The 20,550-nt window shown below is 39.8% G+C and overlaps 1 protein-coding gene and 1 long non-coding RNA gene across 2 annotated transcripts; one reads left to right on the plus strand and one right to left on the minus strand.

Moving 5' to 3' along the window:
- Nucleotides 1-668: 668 nt before the first annotated feature.
- Nucleotides 669-3,403, plus strand: BTG1 (BTG anti-proliferation factor 1). Its single transcript, XM_027842530.1, has 2 exons — nucleotides 669-840; nucleotides 2,087-3,403. Exons 1-2 carry the CDS (start codon nucleotides 693-695, stop codon nucleotides 2,452-2,454), a joined length of 516 nt encoding a protein of 171 aa, XP_027698331.1. The 5' UTR covers nucleotides 669-692; the 3' UTR covers nucleotides 2,455-3,403.
- Nucleotides 3,404-4,025: 622 nt separating this feature from the next.
- Nucleotides 4,026-5,183, minus strand: LOC114028229. Its single transcript, XR_003567338.1, has 2 exons — nucleotides 5,022-5,183; nucleotides 4,026-4,111 (listed from the first exon to the last, which is right to left on the minus strand). It is a non-coding gene; the product is annotated as an uncharacterized LOC114028229 (long non-coding RNA).
- Between the last annotated feature and the right edge of the window lie 15,367 nt (nucleotides 5,184-20,550).

The following is a 20,550-nucleotide window of genomic DNA, read 5'->3' on the forward strand; positions in this document are numbered from 1 at the left end:
CCGGGGTCATCTCCGCAGCTGGGAGCAGCCCTGCCTCAACCCGACCTCCGAAGCACCGGGTTGCTTCGCAGGAGCAGGGGGCGGAGCCTGGCCGAGAAGGGGCGGAGCCTCAGCACGCGCACCCCGCCTCCTTTCTCCAGCGCCGCCGGCTCTCAGACCAGCCACCAATTCAGGCTTTATTTGTTTACAAGAGGGTGACGTCAGCTCCTCCTCCTGCTCCTCCCCCTCTATTCCCCGCCTCTCGTCCCCGCCCCTTTCCCCCCTCCCTCTCCGAACCTGCTTCCGTCACAATGGTGCGATCGCCGGATTGGCAGGCGGCCCCCTCCCCTCCCGGCGACGCCACTTCCGTTCCGTGGCCCTATAAGAAGGGGCGCCCGGCGGTCGCCTCTCTTCGCCCGTCGGAGCTGGAAATGCAGGTGTTGGGATCTGCCGTCGCTGCGGAGCAGGAGGCGGAGGCGGCCGAGGAGGCTCGAGCGATGTGAACAGGCCTTCGCCGCTCTCCTCCTCCCTCCTCCTCTTCCTCCCTTCCCTCCTCTCCTGCCGCCCCCTTAAAAAAAATAACTTTTTTTTAATTTACAAAAAAAAAGGAAAAAAAAAGTCGGCGTCCGGGCCGGGACCGCGGAGCCCCCCGCCCGCCGCCGCTCCCCCGCCTCGCCCCGGCGCTGGCTGGCCGGCCCCCGCCCGCCGCCCCCATGCATCCCTTCTACAGCCGGGCCGCCACCATGATCCGCGAGATCGCCGCCGCCGTGGCCTTCATCTCCAAGTTTCTCCGCACCAAGGGGCTCACGAGCGAGCGGCAGCTGCAGACCTTCAGCCAGAGCCTGCAGGAGCTGCTGGCAGGTGAGCGGCCGTTGGGGGCGGGGGGCGCGGGCGCCGCTGGGGACCCTCCCATTCCCCACCCCGCCGCGGGGCAGTTGGTAACGGAACATGGGGGGGAGCCCCCCGGGCCGGGGAGGGGTCCTTGGGGAGGGAGAGCCCCCAGGACAAAAGGGGTCTTTGGAGACGGCGAGCCCCCTGCAGCTGAGGGCTTCGGGAAGGGAGGTACCTCGGGGCTTTAGGTCTTTAGGACGCTCGGGGACAAAAGGGGTCTTTGGGGAGGGGGCCCCCACTAGGGCGGGCTCGAGGGAGAGAGGTGGGGGGAGGGAGTCTCCTGGGCGCGCAGAGATCGTTTCTGCCCCTCCCCCTCGTCCTGACCGATAACGGTGGGTCCCTCCCCCCCCACTCAACCCACCTCCCCAGGGTGCCCCCCATCTCCCTGCTCCTCTCCTTCCTTAAAGCTTCAGTGGTTCTCCCAATTTTGTTCCTTTTGGTTGAAAAAAGGGGGCGAAACTAAGAATAAAGGATTCCTCGTGCAAAGGAGTAGCGTCCACCCCTTGCCCCCCCATCTCTTTGTATAGGGGGTGTGTGTGTGTGTGTAGCGGGGGGAACACAAAGGAGTCCTTCTCTTTGGTTTCTGAGCCACTTACTGCCCGCCTCCCCCCCCCAAAAAAAACCGTTGTTGTTGCCTGGCTGGCAGGGGTTCCTTATCCGGGGTGCTGCTTGCTTCTGATGCCACCCTCAAATCCTTGTATGTGGTTACCCACACCACCTTAGATATTAAAAGAGAAATTGGGCTAAATTGGCTGTAATCCCGAGGCGTTTTTGTTGGTGTTTTTGCCTTGCTCTGTTCTCTGTTAATCCTGTGGTGTGCGCCTCCTTCTAGAGCCATAAACCCTATTGTGTGTGTAATTTGGGGTGGGGTGGGGAAAGTAAACATCGCAGGGGTGGGGTAGGAGGAAGTAAGCCTGGCTCTGGGGTTGGAGTTGAGGCTGGTGGGGGGGGGATTCCTTGTGGAGCCAGCTTTGTGTCCCACACTGGACCCAAGTGCCCCGTTCCCCGTAGCTTAATTCATTTGGTTATTCTCTGTTGAAGTGATCTTAAGCCTGGTAATTCTCAAACTTATTCTTTTCAGTGTCTTTCCTGAAATAGGCACAGCTCTGGAGGAGTGAACAGAAGAGACACGGAGCCCAGTGCAGAAGTAGCGTCCATCCCGAGTTAATTATAACATCTAAGCATGGTCTCTCTCTATTCTTGCTTTCTTTTGTAGAACATTACAAACATCACTGGTTCCCAGAAAAACCCTGCAAGGGATCAGGTTACCGTTGTATTCGCATCAACCATAAAATGGATCCTCTGATCGGACAGGCCGCACAGCGGATTGGACTGAGCAGTCAGGAGCTGTTCCGGCTTCTTCCAAGCGAACTCACACTCTGGGTGGACCCTTACGAAGTGTCTTACCGTATTGGAGAGGATGGCTCGATCTGTGTGTTGTACGAAGCCTCGCCAGCAGGAGGTAGCACTCAGAATAGCAGCAACGTGCAAATGGTAGACAGCCGAATCAGCTGTAAGGAGGAACTTCTCTTGGGCAGAACAAGCCCTTCCAAAAACTACAATATGATGACTGTATCAGGTTAAGATATAGTCTGTGGATGGATCATCTTATAATGGATGGATAAATTTGATTTTTGCTTTGGGTGGGCTCCTCTTGGGGATGGATTATGGAATTTAAACCATGTCACAGCTGTGAAGATCTGGCACAAGATAGAGTGGTAAATTTTTTTAAGTGACAGTGCCATAGTTTGGACAGTACCTTTCAATGATTTAATAGCCTGTGAGTCCAAGTCAATGATCACTTTCTTTGCTAGGGAGTGAGGTCCTAAGGTGGTTTTGGTTTCTCCCAGATATTTTACTTAATTTCTACATCATTCCCTTCAACCCAAATCTGTATTTATAAAGAATCTTTCTCTGCAGTAGATCTTGCAGAGTACATTTGCACTATTACATTTATAAATTGTTCTAGTTAACCCTTTTGGCAGCTCAGTAGCAAAGCTGAATGTTTTAAACATGGTAGTACTGGAAATTGTATGACAGACTTTTACCTAGCACTTACTTCACAGTATGTATAAATGTACATAAGACAATAAACTAGAGTAAGCATGACCTGGGAAAATGGTCAGACCTTGTATTGTGTTTTTGGCCTTGGAAGTAGCAAGTGACCAGAATCTGCCATGGCAACAGGCTTTAAAAAGACCTTATAAAGACACTGTCTGAACTGTGGTGTTAGCACCAGCCAGCTCTCTGTACATTTGCTAGCTTGTAGTTTTCTAAGACTAAGTAAACTTCTTATTTTTAGAAAGTGGAGGTCTGGTTTGTAATTTTCCTTGTACTTAATTGGGTAAAAGTCTTTTCCACAAACCACCATCTATTTTGTGAACTTTGTTAGTCATCTTTTATTTGGTAAATTATGAACTGGTGTAAATTTGTACAGTTCATGTATATTGATTGTGGCAAAGTTGTACAGATTTCTATATTTTGGATGAGAAATTTTTCTTCTCTCTATAATAAATTGTTTCCTATCTTGGCATTTTAATTAATCTCTTGTCATGATTACGTAGGAACAGCTAAACTTTCTCACACTGATGTTAGACTATTAAAAGACTATGTGGCACACAAGTCATGCTGGGAAATATTTGATAAAGACATGGATTAATGAAGACCACTGGGGTAGGAATATTTGGGAAGTCTAAGGAAAACACGGTGGTGTTAACATGTTTTATTTATTAAACTCTAGAATCAGTCATAACATGGAAACTTAACTCAAGGGCTAGTAATTCCACAAGATGAGAATGAGGGAAGGAAGTAAATGTGCTACCAAAGATGACTCCTAATAAACCCAGAGGATTAAATTTCAATGATTTTCCTGTCAAAGTGAAGACATAACTGTAAATGTCCATTCTGGCCCACCTTTGAAAAGCTCACAGTTTTGTCCCTGATGGATTGCCTTGCTCACTTAGAAAATCCTGGGACCAGTGTCCCATAGTCTTAATGAGCAGACTAATCACTCTACAGAAAGATTGGTTGCTTTTCACTTCATCAGCCTCAAGACAGTTAAAAAAAAACAAAAACACTTAAGCTGGAATTCGACAAAAGGTATGTTTCTAAATTTTTAAATTTCTCCCAAAATGAAATATTGTCTACATAATAGATGACTCCATTTTCAGACTTTATTTCAGATGATTTTCTATGGATTTTGACCATTTAGACTGCAGATGGTGGAGTTTGTTCCACTAACCTACAAAATAAAGTAATTCTGTGATTTCAGTAGAACAAAAGCACCTTTTAAGGGAAAAGGACTGATAAGTTTCACAGTAAAATGCCAAAGATGAATTTGATCACCATATACTTGGATAGGTCTAACATTTCCAATAGAAATATTTACAAATGTTCATAAAAAAACACATCTTAAACATTGGGTCACCTTAGAATTTTTTTCTCTTAAAAGTAAGTAAGTCACAACTTGGAGGCATTGCTGTTACCCAAGTCAGACCTGGAAGACGGTGGTGGAGAATTATGTAGTTGCAGATAGTATGCAAGGTTATTCAGTCATGCACGTGTTCTGAATCCAAATAATCTTCTTCTGCTAATCTGTCAAGCTTTAGTTTGAATTGCTTTAACTACAAAGTGAAGTTTTAATGTGCTTTGGTGTGCTTTGGTGAACTTTGGACTTCTGATCAATAGGGAATTATCAGTTCCTTCCCCACCAGCTGCTTTCTTCAAACATGAGCTATACAGGGTGAAATTTGACTAAACCTCCTTGGTTTGTATACTAGTCCCAATACCATGTTAACTTTCCTGCTTATTTATATGTTAAGAAGCTAGCTAACTTTGTCATTTATAGTCAAGTTTAGATGAGAGAGCATAACCTAACTGGTGTGAAATGCCTTTCAAACTTAAAAATCTAGGAGCCTGATTTTTTTCATTGACACAGAGTTGTTTACATGAGTTAACCCAGAACAAGTTTTTAAAACTTTAGGTGTTTTCTCTTAATTGGGTGTCATTTGAAGATCCCAAAACCAGTCTTTTGCGATCTAAAATTTGTCAGGACTTAACTTTTTTTTTTTTTAATAGAATCAACTACATAAGCACAACCAGAATAGATTACTCTAAACAAGTTTAACCCTGTTTGGTCGAATGGCCTGTACCTGTTTGCAGTGATAGCTGTCCATTCCTCAAACAGCAGGCAAGCAGATAGAGGCGTTGGTAGATGGGTGATGATCGTCTGCCACATCTTGTTTCTTCTTTGTGGTGAATGTTACTCCTGAACAGTTGATGGAGCTTTTGTGTGTACAGATGTGCTGGGCTTATATAGCACCTCCTAACACTAACCTAGTTAAAGACCAAACCATAAACAAAGCTTAAGAACAACTCAAGTTTGACATAAGAATGATAACTTAGCTTACTAATGGTTTAATATATAAGGTATTAGTTAAAGCTGGTTGTAAGTAACTTTACAAGTTACTGCTTATAAAGACATTTCCTTTGCCTCCAAATGCTAAGAAGTAAGGCCTTTATTTTTCTTCTGTATGGTACCAGAGCAGAACTGGAGTAAATCATAGTTTAAAAAAAAAAATCCTGTGGTAAATTACCAAACCACTAAGTTTCTCCCTTTGCTGTATTTACACAGAAAATACAATTTGGCCATGACTTGAAACTTTTCCAGTACTAGGCTGGACAGAACACATGCATTCTATTGAGTTGTGCAGATAGTTTCCTCAGATACTACAATCTCAGTAAATTGTAAGCAACTGAAGAATTGAGTGGATGTGAGTATTTCAGTTAATGACATGGACCTTCACCAATCAAACACTGTCCCTGATGTCTTGGAAGGGTCATCTCTGATTTTAACTTGACTAAAGTTGACATTGACAAAATTATTTTCGATTTTAACTTAACTAAAGTTGACATTAACCTGACGAAGTTAACATTGACAAATGTTTCTAAGGCTTGTCTTTTTCAGAGGTGTTTACAAATGCCCCTGACCTTTGATCCTTCCCACTGGTTTTCTTAATTCAGGGCAGGGACGTAATGTAGCTGATGGCTATGATGGTGCCCGTAGAAACTGACTAGTTTTCTCTCTGCTTCACTGACCTCCACCTCTACTTAGGTCAGCTGGCTTCTGGAGCACTAAGAGGGAAAGTGATTGGTAGGCGGGATCTACAGCTTGCATCTTTTTACATTTTAGAGAAACAGGCAGATTTCTCATAGATCCTAAAATAACCAGTCTGCAAATGTCAACTCTTCCTTAACCACCAGATCCCTCAAGTTCAGTACACAAAATTGTAGATTTAAAACAAAAGGCACTTACCAGATACAGGAAGGTAACCCAAAGTCAGTGGTAGTAGCAACAGAAGAAAATCCAGTGCTGTCTACCATGCTGTAGACTTCTTTTTTCCATGTTGAAAATAACATCATGGTGGGGGAGGTGCTATTGCTCAAAACCTTTTGTGTATGTATTTGAGGAAGATAACTTCTCCAGGCTCAATGTTTCCTTTTGGGCTTTAGACCACCTTGTTTTACCTTCTGAATTTGAGCAAGCTGACTGCAAATAAAAGACTAAAGAGGAATGAGTTAATAGGAATTTAGGTCACCCACCTTTTCACTTCTGCCAAGCATGGTGGCATAAAATGAACATTTATGGGAATAAAAAGTTAGTTTGGTAGCTTTCAGATACCTAATTTTTGACTGCTGGAAGTCATTCTTAGTAAATGCTTTATAAATGGGACTGATTTAATTTTCCTGAACAGACTCTGTAGGAGGTATAATTAACATCAGTTACTTTGACAATATATTTTAATTTGTCTTTCTAAGTGTTTTGGGGCTACTTTCTTAACTCTGGGATGAAGAGTTACCTAATATGGGAATAGTAAAGGCTGGAATGCTTTTCTTCTGTAAGTATTTTCTAAGTAATATTGTTCCACCTCAAATATTTTGGAGTTTAATACACCAAAAAGGACTCACTTCAGTGCTCCAATTTCTTGATCAACCTCTTTGCTTTTTTAATTGTAAGCTTTTTGTGAAATACCACTGTTATAATTGGAAGAGACTGGAGCTTTTGAATAAGCAAAGCTTCTGTTTTCCTGGGCACAGAAGGATGCTCAGAGCCAGAAGAAGCTGCCAAGAGAGTGGTTGGAGACTGAGGTGGAAATAGAAAGGAAAAGAATAGGGAAAAATATCTCAATGGGAGAGAAGCAAGAAAGAGGTGAGGCTGCAGGTATCATGGAAGATGAAGAAGGGGAAAAAAAGGTGGTGGTAGGGCAGAGGAGGGGTAGAGATAGATTGAGAACATTGAAATGGGGTTCTGCCAACAAAAATTCCTTGGCAGGAAGTTTGGGAATCACTTCTAGGATGGAGCCCTTTGTATATTTACATTAATTAACTTCATGAATCTGGGGCAAAACCTGTGCTGGATTTGTTTCTCCAGTGATTATATTGTGCAGGTTTATAACTTTAGAATTGGTCTGGGAGACAGGGACAGAAGACATGGACCCAAAGTAAAGATGTTAAAGGGAAGGAGTGTGGAATGTAGTCAATAGTACTTCCTTGTTATAAACTTAATTGACAAACTTACACCCTGGAGGAGCCATAAAGTCCATTTGGTCATTACTATTTTAAGTAGTGCTGTAGAAAGAAGCATAGTTAGTTGTCTGACAATTACCTAACATCACAACGTCACAATAAGGAACCATTATTAAACATGAAGGAGCAAGCCCTACCTGATTTAGTGGGTCGAAACATTGTCGTAGGTGAATGAGCAAGCGGAGGGTACTTCAGTACTTAGATTACCACTAATTATCTAATATTTAATTGCTATCATAGGTCTCTTGTATTTCTGACTTAATACAACTTTCCAAAGCAAAATGAAGTGCAAGTATATATGCATATATGTTTCATATTTATAAAACATAAGGTTTTTTTTTACAAATATTAAGCAATAACTGGTCAGGGATTGGATGAGAGCAGTTTATGATTTCTAGTATTTTTCCAAAACAATCAGCACCCTCCTCCTAAGGCAAGTGTTAACAACCAGAAGCTCTTGAAAAATGCAAATTGATTTCTTGTGACTGATCTTAACCTGTTTGCAGATGAGTCCTTCCTAGATTTTAAAAAAAAATCTAATAGTGATGACTAAGCCAGTTAATGAGTGTATAAGGTTGTAATTCTTTCTGGATCTTCTTGGCAAGGTCTTTTGTATTTTCTCAGACCAGGGGAGAGCATATAAAGCTTCTTAAATCATAAATGCCATACAAATGTAAGCTATGAAGGACTGCTTCTATTCGCTTTGGCCCCCTCCATTTACTCTAATCTACTTGTATAGAATTTACGATTAGTTTTTGTAACATCCACATATGTATCTAGTTGAGTTTTGATGTGACTAAATATGTTCCACATAGGAAGAAATGCGTATGACCTATGGTCATAGGTATAAAGCTGAAAGGGACTTCGGAGAGACCCTTCATTGTACAGTTGAAGAAGCTAAGGTCAAAAAGTGGGACTAAATAGCATTAGAATTTGAACCTAGGTCCTTGGACTGCGGAACTAGTACTTTTTCCAATGAGTGTGTATGTATGCTGGCAAACCTGCCCGCCTGCCTCCAAATTTCAAAGCTCTTTACTTGCTATTTTCCACTGGTTTATTAGCATTTGATTATTAAATATTACTTTCTGTAACATTTTTAAAGTAATTTAAGTACTTTTAAAATATTATTTTTATAAATGGCTACAAACTTGAGTCAGCATATGCACAGTTCAACAATCAAAAGATTTTAGTGATGAATTATAATTAGACCAGGAGGTATCACCCAGATGCTTTGGTTTTAATCTTAGCTTATAAAGTCCCCATGAGAAGGGGGGATAAATTGTAATGAGCCTGGGTCAGGTTTATACTTCAGTTCGGAAGGATGTGAATGAAGGCTGTGTAAATTACAGCCAAGTTATTCACTAGTTCTACTTTGTTGCAAATTACGTTATCAGTACCTTGAATCTCTAACTTCGGGTTACTATTAGCTATCAGACTCTCCATTACGAAGGTTTCGCCTCCTTCCCGTTTCATCCCAGGCACACACTCAAAGCTATGTATTACCTTGATGATTAAAAAAGGTTCAAGAGACATAGTTTCTGGATGATTTCATCATTTTGGTAATGAGGCCAGCAGGTCATTTGGCTGTCTCTTCTAGACCATAGACAATCATGGCAGCGGGCTCACAGTTTATATACCCTTTGAAAATCATTTCTCACATTATATTTACTGTTGATCTCTCTATATTAGAGGTCATGTAGTCCCAACACCCTCGTTTTACAGAGTAGGAAACTGAGGCCAATAGAAGTGATACACAGCTATAATAAGTCAACAGCCAGGGTTGGAAGCTAGATATTGGATTCCAGATTCAGCCCTCTTTGCACCATTATCATGCACACAGAGCCCAGTTGTTTGGTCTTGAGCTGCTTTCTAAAAACAGTAAGATACCCGAGGACTTGGGCTCCTGCCCTTAGCAGGTGATTACAAGTCAGTGACTCTTCATTATTGAAGTAAATAAACGCAGTCCCTTAGCAAATCCCTGGATGATGACTTCACAGGGACTGTGCTAACAGTTTAATGAGCCTGAAACCCCTTCTCTCTGTTAGAAATGAATATAAAAGCCCTGTTTTAGATGTCTTTTCTACAGTGAGACTGTGTTTGTGAGAGGGAACATGGCTGAGTAGAATGTAGTCCAAACTGGATTCAAGCCAGTCTCTTAACACATACTAGCTGTGTGTGTCATGAACAAGTCACTAACTTGCCAGCCAAACTCTTAACCTAACGGGAGCTCTCAGACACTAATGAAATCTGCAGATCCAGATCAACTCTTAAGTGTGCAAATGCTTGGGTACCCATTTGGAGATGATGCGGCAAGGAGAATTGACTACTGGTCACTTTCTGTTAGGAGATCAGACTTGCTTTTTCCTGACCTTATAGAGCTGAGCTGACTTTTCCCTTACTTAAACCAAGGTCCTTCACAGATATTGCTTCCAGAGTCTTTGTCTCAGTGAGAAGATGCCATTTAATTCAGTGCCTAGAATGAAGAAATCTTTAAATTGAGAAGGTGATGCACATTCAACTTTTGTTCCAACATAAACTGGTGACTTCACCCTGGGTCCCTCAGCTTCCATCAAGCTCATGTTTAGTGGGTAGAATTTTCAGCACACAGTAACTCTGTAAAGGTTTTTCAAACAGTGCAGCAGAACTGAGTCGTTAGTTATATGATCTCAAAATCTGGAGTGATCTAGCTGCTTTTCATTGTGGCAGAGAAAGAGCTCTTTCCTTCCCTGTACATTATCAGTCTGGCTTTAGTTTCGTCTTGTGATGCAACCTGATGCAACATTTACTTGCATCGGTAATATAATGAAACCTCGTTTTCCCTAGTCATAAGTGAGTCAGTGATCATGGTTTTTTTGTTTTTTGTTTTTTTCCAGTTTTGACTCAGATCCTTTTTTTAAAATCTGAAAATATTCTCCCGGAATAGCTTCTATTTAGTTGTAGCATTACCACATCCTTCAATGAAGTAGGTATTCAGCTGGCCTCCCTCATGCTAATTTATTTTGCAGTATAGAAAACAAAGGGCCTTTTCTGAAAAGATCTTAAGACTTCTGACCCCCTTGGAGATCTTCAGTGGAAATCTCACTTTTTATCATTGTTCAACTTGTGTGGTTTGGTCTCTGACTATGTAGTTGGATATAGCCCTATAAATTAATCAGTCAATATGCCACTAGGATGATTGATTCAGTGATCTAAGAATAAGAGCTTGGGAGATCAATTAAGATAGGTTTGAGATAATGGAAGCCATGGCTGGACATCCACTACTCCTTAGGGTGCCCCTTGAAGAAATAACACTAACAGCATCACCTATGGGGCTCCGGAAGGGGGAGTGGCCCAGTTTTATAGTGTTCTAGGTTGAAGTTCTGGATTTCCTCTCCAGGTTTCCTTACCTCCTTGGAAGGCTTATCCAAGATAACCTGTTTTATGGTTGGAGAGAGAGCTGACCTAAAGAAGATGTGCCCCTGATACATAACTGTGTGACCTTGGGCAAGTCACTTAACATCTCTGTTCTTAGATGAGTTTCTAAGACTTAACAAGTTGTCGATCTGTTGCTGACCTGGGATAGCAGAGTCCCCTCACCAGGGGTGCCCTGTACTAGTAAAATCTCAGTATTTCATCCCCCTCCACCTAAAAAAAAGGATCATGCTACTTTTGTTGGGTTAAAATTAGGACATTAAAAACATCCAATAGTTTTCTGACAAACAAAAATAGCTTAATGTGTAGTAGATAATGCTAAACTTGGAGCATTGGTTTTCAAGGTGCAGTCCAGAGACCTCTGGGGTCCCTGATAACTTTTCAGAAGCTTTCTGAGGTTAAAACTATTTTCATAATATTAAGATGTTCTGATACAGTATGTAGATAGATATACACACATATAAACACACACACACACATATATGTATAAATCACATAAACAAAAGCTCTTTGGGGGGAAGGGTCTTTAATAATTATTCAGAGTGCCAAAGTGTTATGAGATCTTGAAGTTTGAGAACTCTGCTTGACTTGGAGTGACTTGGACTTGAATTTTGTGTGTGAACCTCGCCATGTGGATCATTTATTTTCTCAATTTTCTTATCTATAAAATGGGAGTAATCTATTTCCCCTGATGGTTGTGAGACTTCAGTAAGATAATCATACATATGTAAGGTCTGAGCAAACTTGACAATGCTCTGGAAATGTCTGTTACTGTTATTTGATGGTAATGCGTCCATAGAAAGAGCATTTGCTATAAAAGGTCACTTGGATGGGACACTCCGTAATTATTCAAAACCAGCTGAAAGTTACTTAGAACTTGAGAACGATTTTTTGTTGTTGTTGCTGTCTGGGCATTTGAGTTGGGTAGTAAGTTATGAAGTGGCTGGTGATGGCCATATGGTTGATTTAAAAAAAAAATTACTTAACCTTGAAAACTATTCAAAAAGAGTAAGCCTCACCGAGTTAACTCTCAAGATTAAAAGAGATTTTTTTCATGGCTGGGTAGGCACAATTCACATAAACTTGTACATATGCTTCTGTTTTATCATGTTTCCTCTTTGCATGTTCGAAAAACTAGAATAGGTTTTATGCTAGTTTCACAATTTTGTTTAATTATGTATATCCCATTCCTAGCCTCCTGAAAGGAATTTGGGCTCTTACAAATTGACTAATAAATATCCAGTGAGAGCTAGGTCCCAGATTAATATGAAGTTGTTCTTTCCAGTATCCCCTCTCCAATATACACACATACCCATCCCCACTGTTTTATCACCTATTTTTGCCTTCAAAGCATGTGGCAATAGTTAATTTAAACAAGAAACAAATTGTTACAAGATGAAACCATTACTTTTCAACTAGTAATGATTTAGTGCATCCCTGCCCAGTTTCCCTATGATTTTTATCCTAAAATGAGTAGTGAAGTCTGAGTCATATCCTAAATCTCTGACTTACTTAAGAATTGCCAGGTGTATATTTCCAAGGCTTAAACTTCATTTCACTCAAGTTTCACTGAATAGGAAAGATGTAGTAATATCATGTTGACTCGTCATCTTCTACCTCTCTCCCTTTCCCCTTTTCATTGCATCAATTTCCCTATTAAATGGAGCGAAGGAGGAGTGGGAAAATGGGAAAGTGACTTTTATTTGTCTTTTGAGATTCTCATTTCCCTTTGATAGTGTGACTCACCTGGATTTATGACAGTTTGTGATCAAACTGATTAGAAGCTAGAGCCAACATTTGCCCCATTCTTTACCAATTCCTTAATGCTTAAAGGTGGAAATTACCATTAAAGTGCATATGACATACTAAAGAAAAGAGGATGATTTGCAAGTAATAGAAAAAGGTAGATTTCCTTTCCTTTCAAGGTTCTGTTTTAAATCAAAAAAAGTCTCTTTGGCCAAATGAATACCTACTTCACCGAAGTACAGTCAATTCTTATGGTTTAGATTCTGTATTTGAGAATTTACCTACTCACTAAAATGTATTTGTAACCTCTAAATCAACCCCCAGGGTCATTCCAGGATATGCTCAGAGTGGCAGAAAAAAAAAAAATCTCGCTCCCAGCTGAGGTTGAACAAGATGACCCCTTACCTCCTTGTAAATAGGTGTCCTTCTTGCAGTATTTAGCACTACATTTGTTTTACTCATTTTTGTGCTTTGGGTTGGTACTTTTGTTATTTAAAATGGCCCCCAAGTGTAGCACTGAAGTTCTGGCAAATCCCTCATCTGTTCTTATCCTAATCACAAGAAAGCTTTGATGTGTCTTATGGAGAAAATACATGTGTTAGATAAGCCTTCATTCAGGCATGAGTTAGAGTACTGTTGTCCATGAGTTCGGTGTTAATGGATCAACAATATGGCACATCCAGAAAAAAGAAGAGGAAATTGGCTGATCTGTATGTGATACCTCTCAGGATAGTGCTGAAGTAAATGTTGGGACTAGAGGCTGGGAGGAACCTAACCCTGTATTTACCCTAGGAGCGATGGTTCAGTATTTGCTAATTTAATGCTCACAAGGTGACTTTATTGGACATAACTACTGCAAATGACAAGAATTGATAGTATGAGGCAATGCTGAATAGGAGTTATTTTGCTAGCAAGGAAAAGAAAGCATCCCATTGGCCATGTCTGAAAATCTGTGTCTCCTGCTGCATCTCTTTGTAGCCCACCTCTTCTGCCCAGAGGCAGAAGGCATATTTCATTATTTATCTTCCAAAATCTTGATTGGTTATTGTGTTGATCAGTTTCAAAGTCTTTCAAAAGTGGTTTATGTTATTGTGAGATTATATATTATTTTCTCCCAGTTTTGCTCTCTTCATGCTGAATCAGTTCATTCCAGTCTTCCAAGTTTCTCTGAATTCTTCATATTTATAATTCCTTACTGTGTAATAGACCACAACTTGTTGGGTCATTCTCCAATTGTTTGTCACCCATCTTATTTCCAGTTCTTTGTTGCAATCAAAAGTGCTGCTTTACAAACATAGAAGGATCTTTCCCCTCTGTCTTTGAGCTCCTTGGAGTATAAGCCTGGTGATGGAATAGATAAGTCAAAGGTATATACAGCATAGTTTCAACCTATTTTCTGGAAGGGTTGCAGCGGTTCAGTTCCATGAGCAGTGTCTTAGTTTTACACTCCTCCTACAGCTCCTCCTACATTTGCCGTTTTTATCTATTGAAGGTTTCACTTCACACTGGGGAGACTGGTAACAAAAAACAAAAGGTCAGGAGTCTCAAGGGTAGTAATGAAAAAAAAAAAGTAATGAAAAAAAAAAGTGGGAGGAAGGGGATCTTTCAGCACCAGATCTCAAACTGTACTTACAAGGCAGCAGTATATGCAAATCATTAACATGATTTAGTATTGGTTAAAAAGAAATAGCACAGTCTATCTGTGGAAAAGATTAGCTATGCAACATAGAGAAGGAAACACAGTAACATAATGTTTGATAAACCCAAAGATCTCAGTTACTGGAGGAATAACTCACTATTTTATTTAAAAAAAAAAAACTGCTGAGAAAACTGGACAGCAGACTGGCAGAAATTAGGTTCAGACCAACAGTTTACACCATACAGCAAGATAAACTCAAAATGGATACATAGATATAAAAAGTCACATCATAAACGCATTAGAAGAGCATGGAAGAATAACTTTTTGTATCTATGCATAGGGGAAGTGTTCGTGACCAAAGTAATATGGGCAAATTTGATTCAATGTAATTATTTGTACAAATAAATCTAATGTAGTAAAAATTAGAAGGCAAAAGGGGGAAAAAATCTTTGAAGCAAATTTCTCTGATAAAGGTTTCATTTCCAAGATATACGAAGAACTGATTCAAATTTGTAAGACTAAGGGCTGCTCTTCAGAGGATAAAAGGTTAAGGATATCAACAGGCAGTTTCAAGGGAAGTGATCCAAGCTGTCAATGTTTAATTGCTAATTAATTATTAGTGTTTCTTGATTGATAATTTTATCTGACTCACTAATAATTAAAGAAATACAAATAAAAGTGACTGTGTTTCCACTGCATACTTATCAGATTGGCAAAGATGATAAAAGCAGAAAATAACAAATGTTGGTTAGGCTTTGGGAAAATAGGTACATTATTGCACTGTTGGCAGAGCTGTGAACTGAGCTAGGAATTCTGGAAAGTAATTTGGAACTATGCTCAAAAAGTTTTCCTAACCCTGCATTTCTTTTGACATAGCTTTACCACTCCAAGGCCTATGTTCAACAAAACCAAAAAAAGAGAAGGGTCCATATGTACAGAAATATTTGTAGCCACTCTTTTTGTGATAGCCAAAAATTAGAAAATAATGGGCAATTGGGGAATGGCTAACCAAATTGCGGTATATGAATGTAATGGAATATTATTGTACCATAACAAATGATGAAATAGACAATTTCAATTGAAACTGGAAAGACCTGATACAGAAAGAAATGAGCAGAGCTAAGAGAACAATTTCTACAGTGATAACATCATAGGAAAAACAGCTTTGAATGATGTTAGAACTTGGATTAATGCAATGATATGCCAGGAGGCCAAAAGAATGAAGAGAAAACATACTGCTTACCTCCTGGAAGAGAAAGGTGAGACACCCAAAATGGTGCTAGAGACATCAATGTTGGGTATAGCTAATGTTAGGAATTTGTTTTTCTGGATTATGTTCATATGTATTAAAGCATTTGTTTTGGTTTGTTTGTTTAATTTGTCCAATGGAGTGGGTCAGTTGACAGAACAGTTTAATTTAAAACAAAACAAAATTTGTCCTTGACAAAAAAAGGAAGGAAAGAAAGAAAAAACAGCTAGAAGTGAAACAAAGAAGAAAGAAAGGAAGGAGGGAGGGAAATATCAAAAGTTCTCCTCCCTTCTGGTTATTTAAGAGTTTACTTTACAAAACCTTGTGTTATTTAGTGGATCACATTTCCAATTGGTGTTGCCATTTCTTCTCTGATTAACTAGCTGCTAAGTCTACTCTTCAAAATTAACAAATAAATGTAGGATTAAAAATTAAATATCAACATTTGGCTTATACATCCTTTCGTAGAGTGTAAACTCCTTGAGAGCAGGGATGATTTTTCATTTTGTCTTTGTATCCTTTAAACCTAACACCGTGCTTAGCCTGTAGGTGCTTGATAAATGCATAAGGAATTTAATTTTGGAATACAAACAACTAAACTTGCTTAGTAAATATTTACATTGATATTAATTTTTTTTAAATGTAAGGTGTTACTACTTTCACTCACCAAGCTTCGTCTCCATCAAAATACTTTGTCTATTCATTCACTGACTTTTACCCAATGTTCATTCTTTTGGTTTGCTTTTTATTGCTTTGCATTGTTTCATGAAAAGTCAGTCCAGCCTTTTCTTTGTATTCTTCATACTTGTTCATTTCAATGTTGTTAAAATGTTCTGTTACATTAAGGTGCCTCATTTTACTGGTTGAACATTTATGTTGGTTCCAAGTTGTTCTGTGCTTTTCTTTCAAATTACATCTAATACTGCTGTGAGCATCTTTGTAATAAAAAAAAAGACCTTTATTGATTGATAACTATAAAAATAAGAATAATTCACTATTAGATGGCCCAAAGAGTTAACAGAGTACTTCTCTGAGAGGAGTAATGCTAGTGCTTTCTCTCTGCCAAGCATCTGTAGTCTCTCCTGTATTTAGTGTTTGTACATAGCTGTTTGTATGTTGTCTCCACCATTTGACTGTAAGCTTCTTGAGGGCAGGGACTGTCTCATGATTTTCTTTGTGTTGCACTTATCCAGCACTACTAGTGCCTAACAACATAGTAAATGCTTAATAAATGCTTGTAGGCTTGACTTGAGGAAACAGTTTTGGAGAGCTGCAGTGATTTTTGCCCATGGTCTCAAATCTAGCATGTGGCTGAAGCGGTATTTGAAAGTGACTTTTCTGATAACAAGTCCAGTGTTCTTTCCACTACACCATGGACCAGTAGATTTCATGCTATAAGTGACTGTATTTAATATTTTCATCATAGACCCAACTGTGCATTAAGGCAAGGGACTTTGCATATTTCCCTTTCTAAGACAGTTAAGAGCCTACTTCCCCTAAGGATACATACTCTTTTTCCTGGTTCTTTTCAAGGATCTGACTCAGGTTCATGACCATGATTTGGATCCTAAAGAGAAAAAGCACTAGGTACAAAGTATAGTCCATGGAAAATTCATGCATACCCAAGGCAGATTTTCCCCTAGCATCTTTATTTATTTTATTTGTTTGTTCATTCATTCATATATATTTATATATTACATATAATGCTATATATCATATATATATATATATATTAGCAATGCTTGAGTAAAGTGGAGACTTTGGGAATTATATATCAGAGTCAGAGGGGTATATAAGTTTGTTAACCACTTAAATTCACCCAGCACAAACTAAAGAAGCCTTGGGCTGGGATATTGTTAAAAGAGAAGCAGTAAAAAAATTCTGTCCTTGTTCATTAAAAGAACCCCCCCCAAACAAATATTAACTAGATGACTCTAATATTGAATAGTTAATTCTAGTAGCTTTGATAGATGGGTTTGGGATAATTGGTTGATAAGGAAATGAACTTTGAGAGGATGATGCCCAGGTAGGACAAAGCTGGTTTCATTCTCAAGGATTTTAGTTAGATCCTAAATTTTTTGGCCAAAGAGAGGCAATTTACCCAAGGTGCCCTGAGGAGTTTGGGGTCATAATTTTAAGATTTCTTATAATCCCTTGTTGTTGTTCAGCTATTTGTCATGTCTGACTCTTTATGACCCTGTTTGGGATCTAATTGGCAGAGGTATTGGAGTGATTTGCCATTTCCTTCTCCCAACTTGTTTTACAGATGAGAAAACTGAAGCAAACAAGGTGAAGTAACTTGCCCAGGCTGACATAGCTACAAAGTGTCTGAGGTCACATTTGAACTCGGGTCTTCCTAACTCCAGGCCTGATACTCTATCCGTTGCACCATCTACCTCCCATTTATAATCCCTAAAACTGTTCTACTTGTCCACAGTGGGTTCTAGTCATTCCAAATAAATATACCCTCATCGTGAGAAAGGGGGCAATACCATGGACTTGGCATCAAAAGAATTAGGTTCAAATCCTCACTCTGTCCTCATCTCATGATACAATGAAAAATGGACTGGACTTGAGTTCAAATCCTGATCTAAATAACACTTGATTACTTTTGTGACTTAGAGAAGTGACTCATGGATTGGATAAGATGTTCCTTCCCTCTGTTGGTTATCTCTGATTTATCCTGTACCCATCTTGTTTGTACCTGGTTGTTTGCATTCTGTTACCCCCATTAGACTGAGAGCTCCTTAAGGGCAGGGGCTGTTTTTTGCCTTTTATTGTATTCTCCCAGCATTTAGCACAGTGCCTGACACACAGTGGTCACTTAGTAAATGCTTTTTGACTTAATTTTTTAAACCATAAATCCTACAGAAAGGAATTTTTTGGTACAGTGAAGTAATAATACTAAATATTATTAATAGCTGACCATTGATACCCAAATAGGGTCTCCAAGGCCATTCAAGATGAAGCTCTGTTGTTTTACTTTCTTCCATCTTTGAAGAGTGTGTTGGACCAGTCTGGAACTAGGTGAAGAATTCTTTGGCCATGGCACTCCACACAAAGCAAGGGAAACTATTGTTAGTGACCTTAGCATTCCTTATTTTCACATAAATTTCTCCAGCATAATCATAGACTTTTAGCACTTTTGATGATGCAACCTGAACCCTCTCAAGTTAAATATGAAAGTCAATATTGTGCATACTGATAAATATTAGAGTTTTGTCAATTTGTTCATCTCTTGTATAATATTTTATAGCACCTAATCAAGAAGATTTCTCAAAATATTTCAATTAGGGTTTTTGCTATTTTTCTTCTTCCTCTTTTCCTTCCTCCCTTCTCTCCTCTTCCTCCCTCATCTTCATCATCCTCTTCTTCTTCGCTCTCTCTTTCTCTCTGTCTTTTTTTTTTTCAGGCAATTGCGGCTAAGTGACTTGCCCAGGGTCACACAGCTAGTAAGCATAAGTCTGAGGTCGTATTTGAACTCGTATCCTCCTGACTCCAGGGCCGGTATTCTATCCCCTGTGCCACCTAGCTGCCCCTTCTTTCTCTCTCTCTCTCTCTCTCTCTCTCCAGGAAGATACAGAGGGAAATGTGGGTCATGTTAAAAATTGTAAATTAAAAAAAAAATTGAGATCATAACCTGTAGTTTTGCAACAGAATGCAGGATGTGGTAATTATGTGGAAGCCTGTTCTGTTGGAGAATTTCATATCCAGTAGTTAAAAGGCTCAGAGACAAGGGACTAGATCTGGAAACTCTTTCTAATGTTAAGGTATGGGTTTGCCCTCAAAAGAGGGGCTCCGTCCAGAATTTTGATTCTGTTTTTTATGTTCATTCCATCCAACATTCCGCCCCCCCACAAAGTGGTCCCTAATTTAGAAATTGACTCTTATCTGAAGTTGTTCCAATGATTTAAACATATAACTCCAAAAGGAATATGTTTTGGGCTTTGTTTGAAAGGACTTGATTTCTTGCTTCAACTGCATGAGTTGAGGATAGTTATTAAAATTATGTAAACCTTGATTAATGGAGCCATGCTCTTTTGATCATTAGTTATTTATTAAATAACAATAGAATAATATCACTCTGTTGTGCCAAGAGCCCTAGATTCACCGTTGGAAACATTGAGTTCACATCCAGCCACTCACTCTTTACGTGACCTTAGGCTGGTAACCGATGACCTTCCTGGGTCCCGCGTTTCCTTAGCTGTTCCTGAATGAGGAGAATGCAAAGAAATGATTCCAGATCTCCCGTCCAGCTCACAATCAAAGATCCTGCTCCACTTTGCCTCTCAAAAATCCTTATCTTCTTCAACATTTGCACCAGAAGAATATTCTCCCAGAAGCCTTCTCTAATCCTTTCTCCTCTTTTGTTAACATTCTCTCCCTTATCAGATTGCTTTGGATTTATCTTCCCATGTGTATGTTATATCAAGAGTACAGCTTGGTTTCTGGGCTAGAGAAGGGAAGAGAAAGAAAAAAACACTTGCTTCGAGGGAGGGAGTTTCCTCACTTGGGATTCCCTTAGGTCAGTAGTTCTCAACGTGCAGTCCAGGGACCCTTAGGGAACCGTTTCAGGGGGTCTGTGAAGTCAAAACTATTTACGTAATAAGACTAAGGTTTTGATATCTAACATGGTAAATATTGATTGATATAACTCATATAAACAAAAGGGTTTGGGGCAGGGGAGACATCCGTTTTTAAGAACGTAAAAGGGTCTTAAAAGCTAAGTTTAAGGAGCTGCTGCCCTACCTAGTGCCTTCCCTTTGTTAATTATTTCCTATTTATCCTGTACATAGCTTGCTTTGTATATATTTGTTCTTGTGAATACATGTTGAGGCCATTAGATGGTTGCTCCTCCATTAGACTGTAAACTCCTTGAGGGCAGGGGCAGTCTTTTGCCTCTTTTTTGTATCCTTGGCTTAGAACAGTGCCTGGTACATAGTAGGTGCTTAATTAATGCTCACTGAATTGAAAATCACAGGTTTCGTCCCAATGCTATTATCCCTTCTCACTCCCAACCCCTGCCCCAGCCAACCCCAGGGAAAATGTA

The sequence above is a fragment of the Vombatus ursinus genome, unplaced genomic scaffold (assembly GCF_900497805.2).
Source record: "Vombatus ursinus unplaced genomic scaffold, bare-nosed wombat genome assembly UNPS02014874.1, whole genome shotgun sequence".
NCBI lineage: Eukaryota > Metazoa > Chordata > Mammalia > Diprotodontia > Vombatidae > Vombatus > Vombatus ursinus.